At 52.1% G+C, this 18,043-nt stretch overlaps 2 protein-coding genes across 4 annotated transcripts; one reads left to right on the top strand and one right to left on the bottom strand.

The window, feature by feature from the left end:
• Nucleotides 1-268: 268 nt before the first annotated feature.
• SLC7A3 (solute carrier family 7 member 3) lies at nt 269-14,012 on the top strand. 3 transcript variants are annotated; one of them, XR_013776019.1, is made up of 14 exons: nt 490-670; nt 1,383-1,785; nt 1,981-2,139; nt 2,228-2,405; nt 2,507-2,619; nt 3,480-3,702; nt 3,861-4,000; nt 4,080-4,182; nt 4,467-4,678; nt 5,295-5,461; nt 5,732-5,840; nt 5,947-6,171; nt 12,366-12,588; nt 13,133-14,012. XR_013776019.1 is itself a non-coding variant. In XM_079318942.1 (12 exons), exons 2-12 carry the CDS (start codon nt 1,419-1,421, stop codon nt 6,078-6,080), a joined length of 1,905 nt encoding a protein of 634 aa, XP_079175068.1. In that variant the 5' UTR covers nt 269-356; nt 1,383-1,418; the 3' UTR covers nt 6,081-8,991. The 3 variants fall into 3 exon arrangements, 2 of the variants coding, with proteins under 2 accessions (XP_079175068.1, XP_079175067.1); XM_079318942.1 differs by lacking the exons at nt 490-670; nt 12,366-12,588; nt 13,133-14,012 and adding an exon at nt 269-356 and having other exon boundaries at nt 5,947-8,991; XM_079318941.1 differs by lacking the exons at nt 12,366-12,588; nt 13,133-14,012 and having other exon boundaries at nt 5,947-8,991.
• Nucleotides 14,013-15,198: 1,186 nt separating this feature from the next.
• Nucleotides 15,199-18,043, bottom strand: LOC306808536 (nuclear cap-binding protein subunit 2). Its single transcript, XM_079319194.1, has 4 exons — nt 17,801-18,043; nt 17,479-17,660; nt 16,575-16,713; nt 15,199-15,968 (listed from the first exon to the last, which is right to left on the bottom strand). The coding sequence occupies exons 1-4, from the start codon at nt 18,026-18,028 to the stop codon at nt 15,870-15,872; spliced, it is 648 nt and encodes a 215-aa protein (XP_079175320.1). The 5' UTR covers nt 18,029-18,043; the 3' UTR covers nt 15,199-15,869.

Raw genomic sequence — 18,043 nt, 5'->3', positions numbered from 1 at the left:
CAGGCTCTGTTCTCATGGCACATCTGGACTCGGGGGACCCTCGCCCGCCCCCTCCGTAGCCTTTCCCGAGGGAGCAAGGTCCCTTGCCCGCCGGCCAAGTCCCGCGCCCCTGCGCCCCTTGTTCCTGGAATTTTTATTTCCTAAAACGCGCGCGGCTCCCGCGCGCGGGAACGCCTCCTCCCAGCCCCACCCGCGCGGCTCCCGCTCTGCGCTTTCCTTCTCAGGTTGGGGGCGGCTTCCTGAGCGGTTGTTTCTGCCTCTCATACTAGTCCATCGCGGGCGAAACTCGTCCCTCTCTATGCTGTCAGCCGAACTGAGTTCGCCTAGAGTGGATCGCACCGCGGCAAAGCGAGCTGGTGAGTGCTGGCGAACCGGGAGGGTCTTGGCGGAACCGGTGCCGCTGTTGCATCATCTATTTCACCGCACGTGGCCGATCCTGCCCGCTCGGATTGTGTATGATCCGCGGCTCCGCGGCCGGACGGAGCCCGAGATGTCCCCGCGGGGGCTGAGGCTGCCGTCCCGAGCTAGCAGCTTCCCAGCGGGCAGCCAGAGGCTCCTGCTGCCGCCCGACACGTTGCTTCTCCTCTACCTATGGGATGCGGATCTCGAATCTGGAAATACTCCGAACAATTGAGCAGCGCTGGAGACGGCAGCTGGAGTTGTCCAGGCAGTGGTTGAGGGGGGTGCAAGTGCTGGGGCACTTGTTGCCCGTGGGGTGGAGGCTGAATGTGACATGTACCAGCTTGGGAGAAGGTTTATCAAGAAGCAGGATGGTTTGCTGGTTATGGGGAAACAGCCTAGCTGGTGGCTGCTGCTGCGGTCCTGATAATCCTCTATGGAAAAGGGTCACGAAGTTATCCTTGTGTAGTTAGGCTGATACATGTAGCCTGGCATGCAGTCCTGGGCGCCTGGATGAAGTCTCCTCGCTTTCCCGATGAAGGGAGAAACAGGGAGAAGACACGGATGGGTGGTTGAGTGTTGAGCAGAGGTGCTAGCTGTGGCCATGGCCTTTGGGACCTTTCCTTGCAGCTCCTCTGTGCTGGATGCCTGCTTCACAGGTTGCTCATCTTCCAAGCTTTTTGGAGATAGATGGCTGCTGTGAGCAAGAGGAGTGGGGCTGTCACACATTCGGGGTGATTACAGCCTGCAGAGCTTGCAGACTGTTCAGCAAGCACACTGTTAGCATGCCTATGAGCTCTATGGTTGAGACCACACAGGGCTTGAGCAATGAGTATTTTCCACCATGGACTGAGACTGGGTTCATCCTTGGCTCACTGTTCTGGTGCAAGGACTGTGCAGCACTGCCTACCTGAAGTGCCTATATGAAGTGCCACTCCTGCTGCTTGAAGGACCCTGAGCTTCACTTTTTCCTTTTTTTGCAGGAAATTCTTTTGATTCTTCACTAAGGAGAAGACAAGATGCTGGGGGGAAAAATGACCAGTTTTGGGAAGAAGCTGATCCGCCGACGCATGGTGGACTTGAGTTCTGAAACACATTTTGCTCGCTGTCTCTCCACACTTGACCTTGTGTCCCTGGGTGTGGGTAGTACACTAGGGGCTGGTGTGTATGTGATGGTTGGCGAAGTAGCCAAAGAAATGGCTGGTCCCTCCATTGTTCTCTCCTTTCTGGTGGCTGCTTTCTCATCTGTACTGGCCGGACTCTGCTATGCAGAATTTGGTGCTCGTGTGCCAAAGGCTGGCTCTGCCTATCTCTACAGCTACGTTACCGTTGGCGAGATCTGGGCATTTATAGCCGGATGGAACCTCATTCTGTCCTATGTGATAGGTACAAAGCCTATGGGGCATGCATGGGGCTCCTTCCAGCACCGTGCTGGCAGCATGGGGGGCGTCAGGGGGCAGTGTGTGGTGCTGTGGGGGCAGGGTGTGGGGTGGGATCAGCAGGAGGTGGGTGCTCAGGTGCGGGGGGCTGGTACCAGTCTGCCCTGTGCTCAGCCTAATGCACAGATTTGCCATCAACCAGGTACAGCCAGTGTGGCACGAGCCTGGAGTGCAGCATTTGACAACATCATCGGCAACCACATCTCCACTTTCTTTGCCAACAAGATCCCAATGCAGCTGCCAGGAGTGTTGGCCAAGCATCCAGACTTCTTTGCTTTAATCCTGATTTTGCTGCTTACTGGTGGGTGTGCAGGAGAGTGGCTCCATGGTACCATGGGTGATGGCATGAGAGCCTGACGGGTCCCCACTCACCTCTTCTGTCCCCACAGTACTGCTGGCTTTTGGTGTCAGCGAATCTGCCCTTGTGAACAAAATCTTCACAGCAGTGAACCTGTTGGTGCTGAGCTTTGTCATCATTGCTGGCATCATCAAGGGAGACATCAAGAACTGGCAGCTTTCAGAGAAGGACTATGTCAACTTCTCTCAGTCAGACTCACCGAATGACATGTAAGTAGAGCAAGTGTGCCAGGCCAGGATCTGGCATAGGGCAGGCATGGGCCCTGCTGTCCTTACACCTCATGACAGCTTCTCTACTGCATTTTTTCCAGGAAAAAAACTTTTGGTTCTGGTGGGTTTTTCCCCTTTGGACTGGAAGGGATGCTGACTGGTGCTGCCACCTGTTTCTATGCCTTTGTGGGCTTTGACTGTATTGCCACCACAGGTACTGCCTTGGGTGAGGGTGGTGTGGGCATTTCCCTTGCACAGCCAGCAGCTGGCCAGGAGCTGATGGGGGAGGATGCTACATGGTCTGGGAAAACAGCTGGTCTCACCACTCCTGGGAAGTTTCCCTGTGGAGTCTGTGTCTTCAGCTGGGCTAGACAAAAGGGCTCAGAGCCTGCCCTGCCCCAGGAAAAGTGGCTCATTACACCACATGGTGGGAGCAGGGCTGCACCTTGCCTGTGAAGGCAGCTCCCAGAGCAGCGGGGAGCCTTTTGACTGCTGAGCCGAGCCTGCGACAGTGCTGGGAATTGCTGGTGCCTCCTAGTTATTTCCCAGCCTCAAGCAGCCTATTTCCAAGTGACTGGGTTCATGCAAAACTGCTGCTTCCTGGAGCACAGGCAGCTCTCTTAATTTCCTCTCATTACCCCAGAAATCTACTTAGTGGGTGGCTGGTACAGGCTGTTCTGCCTGACCTCCCTGTCTCCAGGGGCTGCCCAGCAGCCTCCTCCTTTCCTGCTGCTGAGCCCCTTGCTGGAAGCATGGTGCAGCATACCTTTGCAAAGCTGAGGCACACATTCAAGGAGGACCTCTGTTCAACAGGCTTTGTAGGGAGAGGGAGCTGCTGGTGGGGGGAAGGGCTGGCATGGCCAGGGGGGCTGCAAACCCAGGCTACCAGCCAGCTCCATCCCTTCTCCCAGTGCAGCAGCATGGCTAGGGACCCCTCCTCTCCAACAACCCCTGCTTGCTGCTCCCCAGTCCTGTGCTGCCATGGAAAGTCCCTACTCTGGCTCATCCCTTGGGGGTACTTGCCTCATGCTGTGCACTAGAGTGGGGCACATGTGGCCTCTTGTGTCTGGACAGGGGAGGAAGCCAGGAACCCACAACGCTCGATTCCCATTGGCATCATTGTGTCCCTCCTCATCTGCTTTGTGGCTTATTTTGGGGTCTCTGCATCCCTGACTCTCATGGTGCCCTACTACCTCCTGGACAAGAGCAGCCCTCTGCCTGAGGCTTTCAAGGCAGTTGGCTGGGAACCAGCCCGCTACGCTGTTGCCGTTGGCTCACTCTGTGCCCTCTCCACCAGGTAGGACTCTATACCTGGCACTGCTTGGCACAGCATTTGTCCCAGCTGGGCTGGGGATTTGCTGTGTTCAGCTGCTATCCTGCTCCTGGCACAGAGCCGGTCCCTTCCCCTTCTGGGTGGTAGATGTGGGCAGCTTGCCTCATCTCTCTCCATGACAGCTTGCTGGGCTCCATGTTTCCCATGCCCCGAGTGATCCATGCCATGGCAGAGGACGGGCTGCTCTTCAAGTTCCTCTCACGGATCCACAGTGGCAGAAAGACCCCTCTGATTGCCACCTTTGTCTCGGGGTTCTTCGCAGGTAAGGCTCCTGGCCACATCCCCATCCCCAGCCCTGCAGTGGTTTGGAGCTGTGCTCATGCTGCATGTCCTCATTGCAGCCGTGTTTGCCCTCCTGCTTGAGCTGAAGGACCTGGTGGACCTCATGTCGATCGGCACGCTGCTGGCCTACACCCTGGTGGCCGTGTGCGTGCTCATCCTCCGGTGCGTCACTCCTCGTGTTTGGCAGTGCCCAGGGTGGATGCTCCTTGCATCGTCCTGGGGGCCTGTAGCCACAGTGTTTTTCCAGGGGCATGCAGCCTGGGGAAGTGTCAAGCCCCCAAGATGGAGGCTGCTGACCAGAGCCTGTGTATATCTCTGGGCATGTCCTTGGAGTGGCTGTTTTGGGGGCACTGCCAGAGCAGGAGGGATATGAAGGTGCTGCCCACTCTTCCCTTGGGCTAGGAAAGTTCCTTGGGCTCTGCTGCAAGCTTGTCTTTACTGCTCAGGTACCAGCCCAGACAGCTGAACTCCCCGAGGGCCATGGAAATGCTGGAGCTGAATGGGAACGAGGAGGACAGAGTGATCATGGACCCGACCATCACTGCTGCCAGTGCCCAGCACAAAGAGACATTGTCGCTGGTGATGCTCTTCAACCCACCTGGGGACACCCCCACTGTGCTCTCAGGGCGCATTGTCTATGTCTGTGTCGCAGCCATTGGTGAGTGAGTGGGAACTGGCAGCTGGTGTCCCCTCCTGCCAGGGGCTGAAGTGTTTTGGTGTGTCTCTGCAGAGCTGGAAGGGATGGAGACCATGCCAGGCAGAGGAGAGGGGCCTGGTTGCCAATTGCTGTTGGCAATGCCAGCAGGTGCTAAACCCTAAGCAGGGTGCCAAGTGCAGAGTACAGCTGTGGTTTGGGGTGCACAGGCATTGTTGGAGGATATGGGTGCTAAGCTGGGGATGTGCAGGTGTCATGGTAGATCCCTGTGATGAGCCTCAGCTACGCTGGTCACCAGCAAGGACAGTCCCAGCTCCTTCAGAGTGCTTGGGCTCAGCCAGCAAGGTTTGATCTGTCCCATTGTACAGCCAGAATGGGGTGGCTCAGCCAGGTCTGGGTAAGCACCAGAGCTGGGTCCAAGCGCAGGTTCCCTGCAGCTTACTGCTCTGGGAAGTGTCTCCAGCAAAGGACTTTCCTAAAGCTTTGGGGTGGGTGTTAGAGACAGCGAGTGCTGGACCTCACCAAGAGGAATGGGTGCTTCAGCCCAGCTGTTGGTGAGGCTCAGGGCTCCAGGAAGGCCATGTGCCATGCAGCCCACTGACTACCTCCTCTCTTGCAGCCGCACTGATCACAGTCACCTGCGTGATCCTGACCGTCAATATGGCTGCGCTGAAGGATGCCAGTGTGGGCTGTATTGTGGCTCTGGTGCTGCTCTTCGTGGCTCTGCTCATTCTCACCATCATCATTTGGAGGCAGCCTCAGAGCAATGCACGGTTGAACTTCAAAGTGAGTGCAGCCCCCTGCATCTTGCTGTCTGCACCCCCCTGGCACTCCGTCAGGATCTGGGCATTGCAGGGTCTGCCAGGGCTTGCTGCCAGGCAGTCAGGAGGAAAGGCCAGCACCTGGAATTGTGTCTCTGAGGTGCAATCCCAGTGTGGAAGTGGCCGCCGCTCTGTTCTGTGGCAGGGAGGGGGTCTTTCCATTGGCCAGTAGCATCCTCAAGCCCAGCCTGGTCCCTCAAGGCACAGCTCACACAGCACTTCTTGTCTCTTGCAGGTACCTTTCCTCCCACTCCTGCCAATCTTCAGCACCTTCATTAACATCCTGCTGATGGTCAAGCTGGATTCAGGCACCTGGGCGCGCTTTGCCGTCTGCATGGTTGTGGGTAGGTGTCCTGTGGTGGGGAGTGCAGTGCCCACAGGTCTCTCCTGGGGGTCTGTTAGTGCTGACAGCCAACTATTTCACATTTCATTATGGAAACTGTCCTGCAGGTTTTATTATTTACTTTGCCTATGGAATTTGGAACAGCGTGGAAGCGAAAAATGCAGCAAGAGCCTGTGCCACAGTAGAAAAGCCTCTGCACCATCCTGGACAGGACCTCAGCCCTGGGGCTGCTGCAGTCTGAGGGCCTGGGGACCAGTGCTCCGAGGACCTCTTTGCCACTTTGGGACAAGATCATGATTTAGAGAGTACATCCATCCCCTCTTCTGCAGAGAGTGAGTCCCAGAGTGAAGTACTGAGGCTCTGAGCCAAAGTTGACCTAGAATGAATATTCCAACCAAATGCTGTATGTTTCCGCTCATTAACGAAGTATTGTTATATGTGTTATTTATTGGCAAAACATGTTCACCTTCCTAGATCTAGAAACAGGATAAGGCCACATTGGGCCTAATTAGGGGATGTAGGATTAAAGACAACATCATCCTTGAGCCCTGGCCAGGCTTTGGGAGAAAGCTGGCAGGAAAATGAAATTAGAAATTAAGTCAACTTGTTTGTTTAGTCATGTAAAAGCTGGACTACTGTCACAGCAAATTGGAGGAGCCTCGTGGCCTGCAAAAGTGGAGGCACTGCAGGAATTCCTGTTACTGGAGTGGTTCTCCAGTCCTTGGCTGTGACAGCTTCACCCCACAGCTGATGTCTCTTAGACTTGGATGATGTACCTTCATGGGGGTAACTGGTGGTGTGTCTTTCTTAATCCCTGCAGGCATTCTTTCTCAGCAATGATTAGCCTTGCTTAGCTTATCCCTCTGTAATTCTTTGTTCATGGTTAGGTGCATTGCTTAGCTTATCCTTTTGTGATTCTTTGCAGTTTTCCATCATGGCAAATGCCACTGTTCCTTAAGCTGGTGTCTCTGTCTCTGACCCTACCCACCACCAAAACAAAACCAGCATAGTCAGCAGGGTCAGAACAAACTGTTGCTTTTAAAATCTAAAGGAATCAGTCCTGTCTGAAATTCCCAGATGGGAAGACCTTCTGTATAGTTCACTGGTCCTCAAGTGGGTTAAAGTTGGAGGACCATGTGAGAAAGCATATACTAAAAAAAGAAAGGAACCTGTGAGTTTGGGAAGGCAAGGATGGACTTTGTTAACAGTGTATCAAACAAAACACCAACAAAAGGAACAGTTGTTGAAATGGAGCAACAGATATGATTTGCAGAATCAAATTGCAATGCTAAAGGGCCAAATTAAGCCGCTTGCTGGTAAATTGAATTTCCCAGACTTGCTGAGAAGGCTGCAGTTAGAGTAGCTTGGTATAAGAAAAGGAGGGGGCAAGTGAATCACAAGAAAATGCATGCAGTAATTGCAGAGGCAGATCTTGATTAATTGAATGGAGATATTTGGGATTCTGTGGATTTTGATGAGGTTGCTTCCCCAGTGAATTTGTAGATGTGAGACCAGCATGGAGATGAAAGGTGGAATTAGATGCTAATGGTCAGCAGGTCTGGAGGAATACTCATAGGTGATTATACTCAACATAACATAGATGAAATATCTGAACAGTTTAAGCAAAGACCAGGGGAACCTCTTTTCTCTTAGATGGTGTGCTTGCATGGCCAGGGAGCACCAGGGATAACCCTAGACACAGGGGACTCTAAGCAGTTTATAGTTTTGTGCTTGGATTCTTTTGTGCAGGATGCATTTTGGAATGACATTCACAGTACTAAATTGTGAGTTTTGGCTGCTTTGGATGTAATATTAAATTCTCTTCAGAAAATTAGGGGCCAGGATCTGAAAGTCAGAGGTATACTTTTTGAGAATGTATACCGGATGCCTGAGAACCTCTTGTGATTTTCTATTTGTAGACAATGTTACAGAAGATACAAGTAGTCACTCCAATATTTGTGCCTGTAACTTTGTTGCAGTTACAGGATTTTAGTTATTTATTTTTTTATATATTTTTTACGAGAAGTCTTTTAGTTTTTTACCTCCTGTTAATTTTTGGAATCTAGCTATACCCTGATTTAAGACTTGCAGCCTTACTCCCACTGGTATTGACTGGTAGAGGAACTGTTACAACACACAGACCTGGGGCTTGCTGAAACAAGCCCAAGAGAATGGACAAAAGACTTTGATTGCTGTCCATCATGACATGGCAGAAATTCATCATGTGATGGAGTGGGTGAAGAAAGATGGAGAACATGGATAGTGGGAGACTCTTTTTGGATGGGTCCTATAGCTGCCAGAATTCTCAACTGAGTGCTTTACCCTATTGTCATTTAATTGATGCTAATCCTTATGCTTTTTGCTCTAATAATTGCATTGTATGTTAAGGTTTGGATCATTATGAAACAATTAGCTTACCAGCTACCTCCACTGACAGTAGACAACCCATGTGGTACCAAAGCATGAAATGTTCTCAAGCTCTATTTGGATACTGTGAAGCTTGAGTGACTATAGTCACAGAGTGTATTATGTGGGAAAATGACTGGGAACTCTGTGGACAGGTATTAGGGGGTACAATTAGAGAAAAGTGAGGACTTATAACAGTATAGAAATTATAGGGTGGGTGTTACAGTATTCCTTATTATGGTGTCTGTGTCTCTGACCCTACCCACTGGCAAAACACAGAGTCAAAACTGCAGAGCTGGGTCATGTACTGCCTCTTCCCCTCACAGGGAGGTCCCCTGGCTGGATGGGAGTGCTGGTGGTCTCTGCCCTCCTGCAGTCCCACAGAGGGGCAGTGACAACAGCACAGCCCTCAGCCCATGAAGTTGCTTTCCTCGTGCACGTGATGGTGCAGTTGTAGTCATCCCATCTGTCATGTGGCTGTGTTCACCCCCTCCTCCCTGATTTCCAAGTGCCAGACTTGTACATGGCAGCCATGGCTGGAGCTCTGCAATTTGTTCTGGTACTCGTGACACAGCCAGCAAACTGCCCTGACCATGCTGTTTGGTATAAATATATTGCTCAAGTGTCTGTGAGAGTCCTGTGAGTGTAGGTGTACTTGTGTCCAACCTCATCTGCCTTTCTATAATTTTAAAGCAATTTTTTAAAAAAATCTATTAAATGTAATGTTTTTAAGTGCTTTTTTATGTTGGTCTTGCTGCATCTGTTAATGGCCCGTGGTCGTGGACCCCTCAGCAGGACCCTCCATGCCTCTGGGCTGGGTGCCAGTGCAGAATAGTGCTTGGTCTCAGCCAGCTGTGCTGGGTGACATCCCTGCCCAAAACCTCCCAGTTGGAGCCAGCCAGTCCTCACTGTCCTCCCCTGGGACTGTGAGCCTGGAGCTGTGAAGCAGTGCTTCAACCAGCTCCAGCCAGTGCTGCTGGTACCTGGGGAGGCAGGACAGCAGCCTGTCATGGTCCTGCCTTTCAGGCCCTGTGCAGGGAGGGATTGTGTCACCAAGTTCCTGAGCAGTGGATACAGTAAAGGCCTTGGAAATGAAACCTCCTGGAGGTACCAGTAGTGGCCTGCAGAGGAAGCCTGACCACAAGCTGGGCTGCATCCATGAGAGATGATTTTCTAGATTTTGGTCTGGTCTAAATCAGACCTGACATAAGTATCCCAAAAAAACCTAATTTAAGGCAGATGGACTGTGCTTGGTTTTGGCATCTCTCGCTGCTTATTGGCAGTGGCACAGGGTCACTGCAGGGTCAGCAGCAAGGTACCCACACCAGGAGCTCTGCTTGGCCCCTGGCTGGAGCTATGAGCCCTGCCCCAGGGCTGTCCCTGCAGTAAAAGGGGGTGCTCTGGCCCCAGGACAGGCACTCACTGCCCCAGTGTCCCAGGCTGGGGCATCCTGCCAGAGCCTCAGGCCCAGCACCCAGGCACAGGTGACTCTTTGGGTGCTCACAGCCCTCCTAGTCAGGCTGATGCCTCAGTGTGCCATGCTGGTTTCACCACTACACCTCATGGGCATCTTCTGGCCAGGGGCAGCACATGGGTCCCTGCTGAGCCCTGAGCCTGCCATGTCCTTGTGCACCCAGTTTTGGGTGCTGTTGCCCATGGCTAGAGGACAATGGGCCTGTGATACAGCTGTCACCCCTGGCTTGGCACTGCTACAGGCCCCTGTGCCTTTGTTTGTGTTTGTGTCCCCCATACATGTGGGCACATCTGTGCCCATGTCCATTTGTGGGTCTGTTTGTGCCCGTGGGAAATCCCTGCCTGGTTATAGGCCATCCCCCTGAGCTCTGCCATCCCATCCCAGGCACCCATTGGGACTGGCAGTTTGGGGCATGGAGCAGGACTCTGGAAGCTCTGCCCAGCTCCCACCATGGCAGCTCAGCAGGGAGAGCAGCTGTCTGGCAGCCACCAGCCTGTGGTGGTGTGGTGGGTGGGGGAGCCAGTGCCACTCAACCATGGGTACAGCAGCACTGTTTGTCCCCAGGCTCTGGGGGCTGCCCCAGCTCTGCACACTCACTCTGGGGGGCCCCTGCCTCTGTCTCCATGCAAGCCAGCAGGGCTGGCACCACATCCTCTGCTGGGCAGCACCTCTGCCCTTCCCAGGCTGCACAGGTGTTACTGCACATTTCAGCACATCAGTTGGTGGGTGAACAACACCCAGCCAGAGCCTCAGTGTGTGTTTTCTACACAAACCATCTGTTCCCACTGCTGTACCCAGTGCCCCAGCAGCCTGCTCCAACAGCAGCCCAGGCTCCATGCTGCAGAGGTGCTGGGAGAGAAGTGTGTTGCTCCTGGTGAAGCCTTGGCAAGTGCTAGGATGGGCTTCCTCTCCTGTACCAGTCTGGAAGGGGCCATTTTGTGGTTTGAGAAAATCAGCAAAAAGCAGAGCCTGGTTTGCTGTTGAGAGGCCCATAATAATCCAGCCTTATGGGGAAGGAAGCAAGGAGCCCTAACACAGCTGCATGCACTTTGCCCTGACAGCTGGAGCATTTCCTCCCCAGGCTTGATTTGTGATTTCCTTGTTGCCATTCCCCCCTGGATTGAAAGGGGAGCTTGAGGGCTGCTGAGTCCCCTGTGTCTGGCCCAAGCCATGCTGAGCAGGGGCTGGGGTGCCATTGCAGTGGGGGCCTGGCTGTGGCCACTGGGATCATGCCAGGGATGCAGTGCTGGTGGGTTGGGGTGTTGGGGGTACAGAGAGTGGGGGACTCAGCCTCCCTCCCTGTCTGGCTTTACATGGGGCTTTCCTGTTGGACCCTTTGGAGCAGCTCTCTGGACACCAGATGCTGCCAAGAGGCCATGAGTGTGGCCATGCAAGCTGGGGGCAGGATGGAGATTGGGGCTGTGCTGCTGAGCCTCTGGAGGGAGAGCTGCAGCTGCAGAGCCTGCCCCTGCACTGCTCCCTGGCCAGAACAGGCCCTGGCAGGCAGAGATGTAGCAGCAGATTAAATTTTGAACCACTTGGGAATTAAAATAGGCTGGCAAGTCTGCTCTGCTCTGTGACACCAAATGCTTCAGTGTGAGGAGTTAATGTGCCATCTTCTTCCCTATACATCTGAGCACTGTCAGAACCCCTTCCCTGCTGGTGGAGTGGAGCTGCAGTGGCTGCTGAGTGGGACAAATCCATCAGCAGGGCCCGAGTCCTGGAATCCAGGGAATTGACTACAGGCAGATGGGGTCACTGGTGTAACAGAGCAAACTGATATCAGCTCCTGATATTTCTGTGGCAGCACTGGGTTATACTGCAAGCCTTCACAGTCCAGAAGGGCTCCAGGAAATGAAAGCCAGTGATGGGTGAGATTCTTATCACTCCTTACTCACCTGGCTCCAGGCAAGCCTCAACCCTTCTGTTCTCTGTGGTGAGCTTAAGCACACATGACCCAGTAGCTGTGAGGAGCCTGTGTGCATCCAGTAATCCTCTTTGCCCTGAGCTGTGGCAGGTGGCCAGCTCTAATCCCACAGGCTTAATGCTGGCCTTGCTTTGCCTTTGCAGGTCAGGCCTGATGACTTGCTGCCAGGTGCTTGCTCTTCCTTTGCTCTCCTTTCTTCCCAGTGCTGCAGCTGGTGCCCTGGTTCCTGCTCTTGTCCCCCAGTCCACCCTGTAACTAGCCAAAGGGTGGCTTCTCACAGCCTGTCCTGGAGGTGACCACATGCTGTGATGATGCCAGCACCCAGCAGGATGCCACCCTGGTGCCTCAGAGGAGAATCTCTCTTATGAGAGAGTTGTATCTCAATGGCACCCACACCTCAGTATGCTGGAAGCAAGCCTGAGTGGTGTGCAGAGGAGGTGGCAGAGGCAGCATGGGCAGTGCAAGTGGCACTTCCCTGGTGCAGATGGGTAGTTTTCCATCACTGTGGCCACTTCCTGATGAACTACCCCTTCACTGCCACCATCAGATTGCCAAAGGCTGCACAGGTGTGCTGCTCTCCTGACCTCATACACAAAAGATATCTTTGCTAATCATAGGGTTTTAAGGGTGTTACACCCCCATCCTCCTTAATATTTCCCATTTTCCTGCTGTGTTTATCCAAGCAATTATTCCATCTCTAATTCATATTCTGCACACAGGACCTCACACTGATGGTGCTTTTCAAGGCTGGACAGATGACTGCTTGTATTTTTCCAATTTTAAGTCAGTGTCTTGTTCCGTTTCACTGCATCTCGGGGGCAACCTGCATCACAGGCTAGTCAATGGTGTCATTGTTTAAACCCACTGAAGAATAAATATGCAATTCCTTCAAGACCTGTGTCAGTTGTGCAGGCACAGCAATCTGACTTGCAAAATAAACAGGTAGGAGATGTTTTGACAAACTAAATGTAACACCCCTCCTAGGCTCAGTTATCAAGACTTGGGGTAATGTGAGTGTTAAACTAATTTAACCACCTGGTCTGCATATGGATGTGCAAGTTTCTATCATCCTGGGCAAGATAATGCACGAAAAATCATGACACATTACTGGGCAGGGAGCAGCTGCTATTGTTTACATAATACAAACCCAATTTACAGACAGAATTTAACTTGTTCGATGGAATTTCTTGCCCTAGCTGAGAGTTTCTTGGGGACAGATCAGAAAGTTTCCATCTCTTCTCGTCTCTTGTTTGGCCCTAAGAACTGGCTAGAGAGTGCTGGCCATGCTCTTCTTAAAATAGGAGGAAACACAGGCAAGGGAGTTCTTGGTTTCCTCCTCTCTGAAGTGGCCACTGAGCATTGGTTATGTTTTATAGGCTACTCCAGTTGTGGGACAGAAAACAGGACAGGGAAAATTCTCCTAGAACTGCGGATGTGAAACATACGGACTGGTCTGATTTGGAGCAGAAGCAACTGGTTTCATCAGGCATGAGCTACTGCACAGCAGGAGAGGAAAAGCCAGCAAGATAGAAGTGGAGAGAACCATGGTGAGACACATGCACCCTCCTAGTGTCCAGCTTGACAGAAGCTTTAAGACACCAACAGGAGATGTGTGCCCCCCACCCAGTTTGTGTAACAGAGAAAGTGGTTCTGACACACAAACTGCAACTGGTGTGGGACTCACTGTTGGAGTGGGTTGACCTTGGCTGGATACCAGGTGCCCACCAAGTCACTCTTGTCATTTTGCTCCTCAGGGGTGTCCCTACCAATGGCAAGGTGCTTGGAACCAGCTGGTCTTTAAGGTAGGTCCCTTCCAACCCAACCCAACCCACTCTGTGATTCTGTGCTTTGTCCAGGTTACTCGATGGAGAGGGATCTCAAGCTAACATTAACCTGGAACGTGCACTTTCCCCAAAGCCAGGAAAGCTAGTGTCTCCTTCTTGTTAGCTGATGGAGACACAGTTGATATCTTGATTACATCCATAGGCACATGGTGATATCCCTTATTTTTTTTCCAAGAGTAGCTGTTGGGCTTCCCTATCTTCCTGCTGACTTTGGGCCCCATTATGCCAGCATAGGAGCAGCCAGTTCTATTCCACAGACCCAGTGGCTGTAATCTTTCCATGTCTCAAAGTTCTGATGAGTTCAGACTGGGTAGTTTCTACTTCTTGTCTGAATTCCCTCACTCCTTCCTGCATTTTCTTTTCTCAAGGACCACCTTCTTGATGGAACCCTTCTTCCTCCTCCCCTAATAACTGATGATATAGACCCACTGACTTCCACGTCCACTGTTTTTCCCACTACTGGGGCAACTGTAGTTGTTTTTGTTTGAGCCTCTATCTCTACTATCATCTCAAATGGAGTTTGTCCCCTTGTAACCTAAACTCAGTTGTTACCCTCAGAGGTGGCTTGGGTCCCTGAGTTAACCACAGCCCTCTGACAGCCCTCAACTGTGGCTTTGCCAATTGCACATGCCAAGGCCCAGAACAGTGCCAGAAGCTGCTGGTTTTCACTGCGGTAGGCACCTTCTGTCAGCTGGCATGTCAGTTTGCCAAGGTTACTTGCCTGTTCAGGTGTAGTCCCAGGCTATGGGATGTGATAACCAGCCCAGGCACTTGCCCAAATCCTTCCACACAGTCTGCCACCCACGGACCAGCCACCTCAGGGCACATTTCAGTATTGACTCACCCAAAAATTGTCTTTTCTTCCACCAGGAAGACACCAGATTACACAGACCCCATGATATGCCAACTGTGTTAATTAGTATTAAACATCTCACGTAAGGGTGAGCAGGAACAATGAAGCCACCCACACCAGGTGGGAGGGGGAAATGGCATCTCCACAAGGCAGCTCCTCCAGCAGAGCAAGGCCATCAGTGCCAGGGCAAAGCACAGAGCCATGGTTTGTACTAACATGTTCCCAAAGCTCAGAAAAGTAAAGAGATAAGAAATGCAGCCAACAGCAGCTGCCTACTTAGTATCCATTACGGCTAAAAAGCACTTAGCACAGAACTGCCATTGCCTCAGGCCCCGTGCTGGGCTGACCCTGCCTGCACACCAGGTACCCACCAAGCTGCTCTCTCACTCCCCTTCTCAGTGGGAGGAGGCAGGGAGAAAGGAAGATGGGAATGGAATTTGTGGGCCAAGATAAAGGCAGTTTAATAAAGCAAAAGCAAGGCTGCATGTGGGAGCAAAGGAAACTAAATATTTATTCTCTACTTTTGACCAGCAGGAGATATCTGGCCACTTCCTGGGAAGCACAGCTTCAGTACACAGAGCAGCTGCTCCAGAAGACAGATGTTTTACTAAGGAATGCCCCCCATCTCCTTTCTCTTAGCTATTATGCTGAGCAGATGCCTATGGTGTGGAATATCCCAAGATCTTGCCCCCACCCCAGCCTGCTGGTGAGGTGGGAATGTCCACAGCCTTGATGCTGTGGGAACATTGTTCAACAATAGCCAAAACAGTGGTGTGTTATCAACACCTTTCTAGCTATCAATACAAAACAGAGCTCTAGGAGTGCTGCTAGGGGTTAAAATTACCTTCATCTCAGTCAGACCCAATACAACTGTTTATTTAAAAAAATTAACAGAAACTTGTAACAAAATCACACCCAACAGTGAAGATCTGAAAAGCCAGGCAGCACTGGGGGCATCATAAACAGAAGTGCTCTGAAGGCCCTGACCAACCCAAGGGCTAGATATGCAGACAAGCACCTCCAAATGGATGATCAGACCTTGTCCACTTCTCTCATTCAAAGTGGTACTTTTTATTAAGCAGGTCAGGTTGTAAATTAGAAGCCTGGATCTCTTGTGCATCCTCATTAGGTGCCCAGGCACCTGGAGGGCTCCAATGGTGGCGAGCCTTTGAAAAAAAGTTCCATTTGAAAGCAACCACGGCTGCAGCTGCAGCTTGGAGGAAGCCACCTGCTTAAGTGCAACATGAAGAGTATGTCATAGCATAAGGTGTGTGTCACATGCTGCATTTCTTCTTGCCCAGAATCCTACAGAGTTGTCCATTTTTTTCCCCTTGTTGCCCTGTATCAGCACAGAACATCCTCTCTAGCTCAGAAAGAAGGGAGAATGAACACATGTATATCCACAGTCTAAGGAGAGTCACCGTTTGCTGCAACTTGGATCTCATTCCATACCCTGATCCCAATTGAGAGAACAGGGCTAGCTCTGGAAGGACAGAGCCCTCTATGAGCTAGGAATCACAAGGCAATTAATAGATTGCAGGCTGGTGATTTGCCTTCTGCATCTGAATGATCTTGCCAAAGCCACCTCTTCCCACATCGTAGTCTGTCCGGTATTCATCTCGCACCTGGGGCACAGCAACAACACACATATTAACAGCCAGCACTGCCTATCTCCTACAAGACTTGAGAATCATCATCCCCTCCTTGTTCAGTTGGTGGGGAACTGAAGTGCAGATTAGAAGTGCTTCAACTCATCTGAGATCTCTTCAACTAATCCACCAAAAAGGTGGTAATGGTAGTAAAAATGACAAAAAAGGATATATCTGATGGTTGAGAATTTTTCAGGTTAGAAGCAAAAAAAGACACCAAAGTATTTTCATTCAGATTTTCAGTACACTTTTCTGAATTGCCAAGCTTGGCCTTCCGAACACTTTATCTCATCTAAATCTCATCTTTGCCCTTGGGGAAACTGCTGTGTTATGAGACTGGCCTGGCAACCACCATCCCTCTACACAAATTCTGGATCATTTCAAGGATACTACCTTGGTTAGGGAACATTCTGCTTACACTGCAGGAAGTTTGGAGTCCTAGACAGAAATGGCCTTAAGTTCTACTTCCAGCCTTTAACACCAAGTATCAACTACTGAAACAGCCTGGGAGTGAGCAAACCTCAATACCTTAACAATCTGCACAGAGTCTTGCAGGATCAAACTCAGGGAAGAAGCCTTTACCTGCCCTCCAGTCTTCCCTCTCCCGTACTGGCGCCCCTCCTTGAAGCCTGCGTCCCAGTCCGTGCGGATGATGCGGTCGTCCAGCCGCGTGCCGTTGATGAACCGCATGGCGTGCTCGGCGTCTGCTCTCGTGTAGTACCTGAGGCACTCTGTAAGGACAACTGAGAGGGCTGCATTGTTGGGTACAGGGGAAAAAACAGGCAAGTGTTGTGTTTGAGAAGCAGAATTCCCCCCCCCCGTTGCCTTCCAGCCTTTTCTATTCTTCCCTATGGGATCAGAAACTGCACTCGTGTAAATCCGAGCTAAGACCAGCTAATGCTCAGACAGAATTTTGTACTTTAATGTTAATACCTGCACAGACAAGACAATGGAACAAAGACATTAAAGCCTTGCTAAGGGCAAAAAATCAGTAACATGCCTTTTTGTACTATGTAAAACTTGACTGAAATACAACAAGGAGCATGTTTCACAGGAGAGCTTTGCATAGACAGCTCCTGGCAGAACCTGCATAGGCGTGTACCCTCTGCTTGAAAATGCCCCCATGGCTTATCCTGCTACTTCCTTCAGGTGTGCAGTTGAGATGAGAAAGTAAATGTGATCTAGACATGGAAGACATCAGGCTGATGACTGTAACAGTCGCCATAAAATCATTAAAGAAATTAATGAACCAAAGGGGTTCACTGCCACCTCCAGAAACTACTGTTCTGGTGGCACTTGTCACCTATGAACCACTATACAATTAGTCTCAGGGTGCAGAGAGGAAGGTTCAAGGATGGACGGGACGTGCCTGGTAGGAAGCACTTGGCTATCACCTTTCCAGCAGCAGTACAGATACACTTGCTGTGCAGAGGAACTACAGGTGCCAACCACACACGTGCTCACAGAAGGGAACCAGAAAGGATACTCTACAAAGCAGAAGCCACAGGGGGTTTTCTTGATCTTGTCCAGACCCATGACAATCCTCTTGACATCTCCGCACTTGGAGAAGAGCTCCTGGATCTGCTCCTCGGTGGTGTAGAAGGACAGGTTGCCGACATACAGCGTGGAGGAAATCTTCAGGGATTTCTCCTGCAGCTGCCTGCTACCCTGCGGGCACAGAGGCGCACGCCGCGGGCTCAGCGCGTCCCGCTCCCACCGCCCCGAGCCCTCCCGCTGTCCGGCTCCGTGCACGGCCTGTCCCGGCCTCAGCCCTCCCCGCCCCGGCCGGGCCCCGCCACCCGCCGCACCCGGAAGTGCTGGTCCCGGTACTGGCTGATCTCGCAGTACGAGTCGCTGTTGAGCCCGCTGAGCGTGGTGTGCAGCAGCCCCGACATGGCTCGCTCGCGCCCGCCCGGGCCGCGCTGCCGGGCCCCGCTGCCGGGATCCTTCCAGAAGCGCCGCGCACCGGACGCGGCGAGCGGCGCGCGAGAGACGCCGCTCTGTCGCGCCGCGCGATTGGCCGAGCCGGCTGTCATTCGGGGCGGAAGGCG

Source organism: Erithacus rubecula (assembly GCF_903797595.1).
Source record: "Erithacus rubecula genome assembly, chromosome: 15".
NCBI lineage: Eukaryota > Metazoa > Chordata > Aves > Passeriformes > Muscicapidae > Erithacus > Erithacus rubecula.
This window is presented reverse-complemented; position numbering and strand designations above follow the sequence as displayed.

What these genes read in the sequence shown, in the direction of transcription:
- SLC7A3 (XM_079318942.1), top strand. Translation starts at nt 1,419, where the DNA reads ATGCTGGGGGGAAAAATGACCAGTTTTGGGAAGAAGCTGATCCGCCGA. An exon ending in CTCTGTGCCCTCTCCACCAG is followed by an intron (nt 3,703 to 3,860) that starts GTAGGACTCTAT and finishes TCTCCATGACAG; the next exon opens with CTTGCTGGGCTCCATGTTTC. An exon ending in GTGTGCGTGCTCATCCTCCG is followed by an intron (nt 4,183 to 4,466) that starts GTGCGTCACTCC and finishes TTTACTGCTCAG; the next exon opens with GTACCAGCCCAGACAGCTGA.
- LOC306808536 (XM_079319194.1), bottom strand. Translation starts at nt 18,028, where the DNA reads ATGACAGCCGGCTCGGCCAATCGCGCGGCGCGACAGAGCGGCGTCTCT. An exon ending in ACCGGGACCAGCACTTCCGG is followed by an intron (nt 17,661 to 17,800) that starts GTGCGGCGGGTG and finishes CTGTGCCCGCAG; the next exon opens with GGTAGCAGGCAGCTGCAGGA. An exon ending in GAGGGAAGACTGGAGGGCAG is followed by an intron (nt 15,969 to 16,574) that starts GTAAAGGCTTCT and finishes GCTGTGCCCCAG; the next exon opens with GTGCGAGATGAATACCGGAC.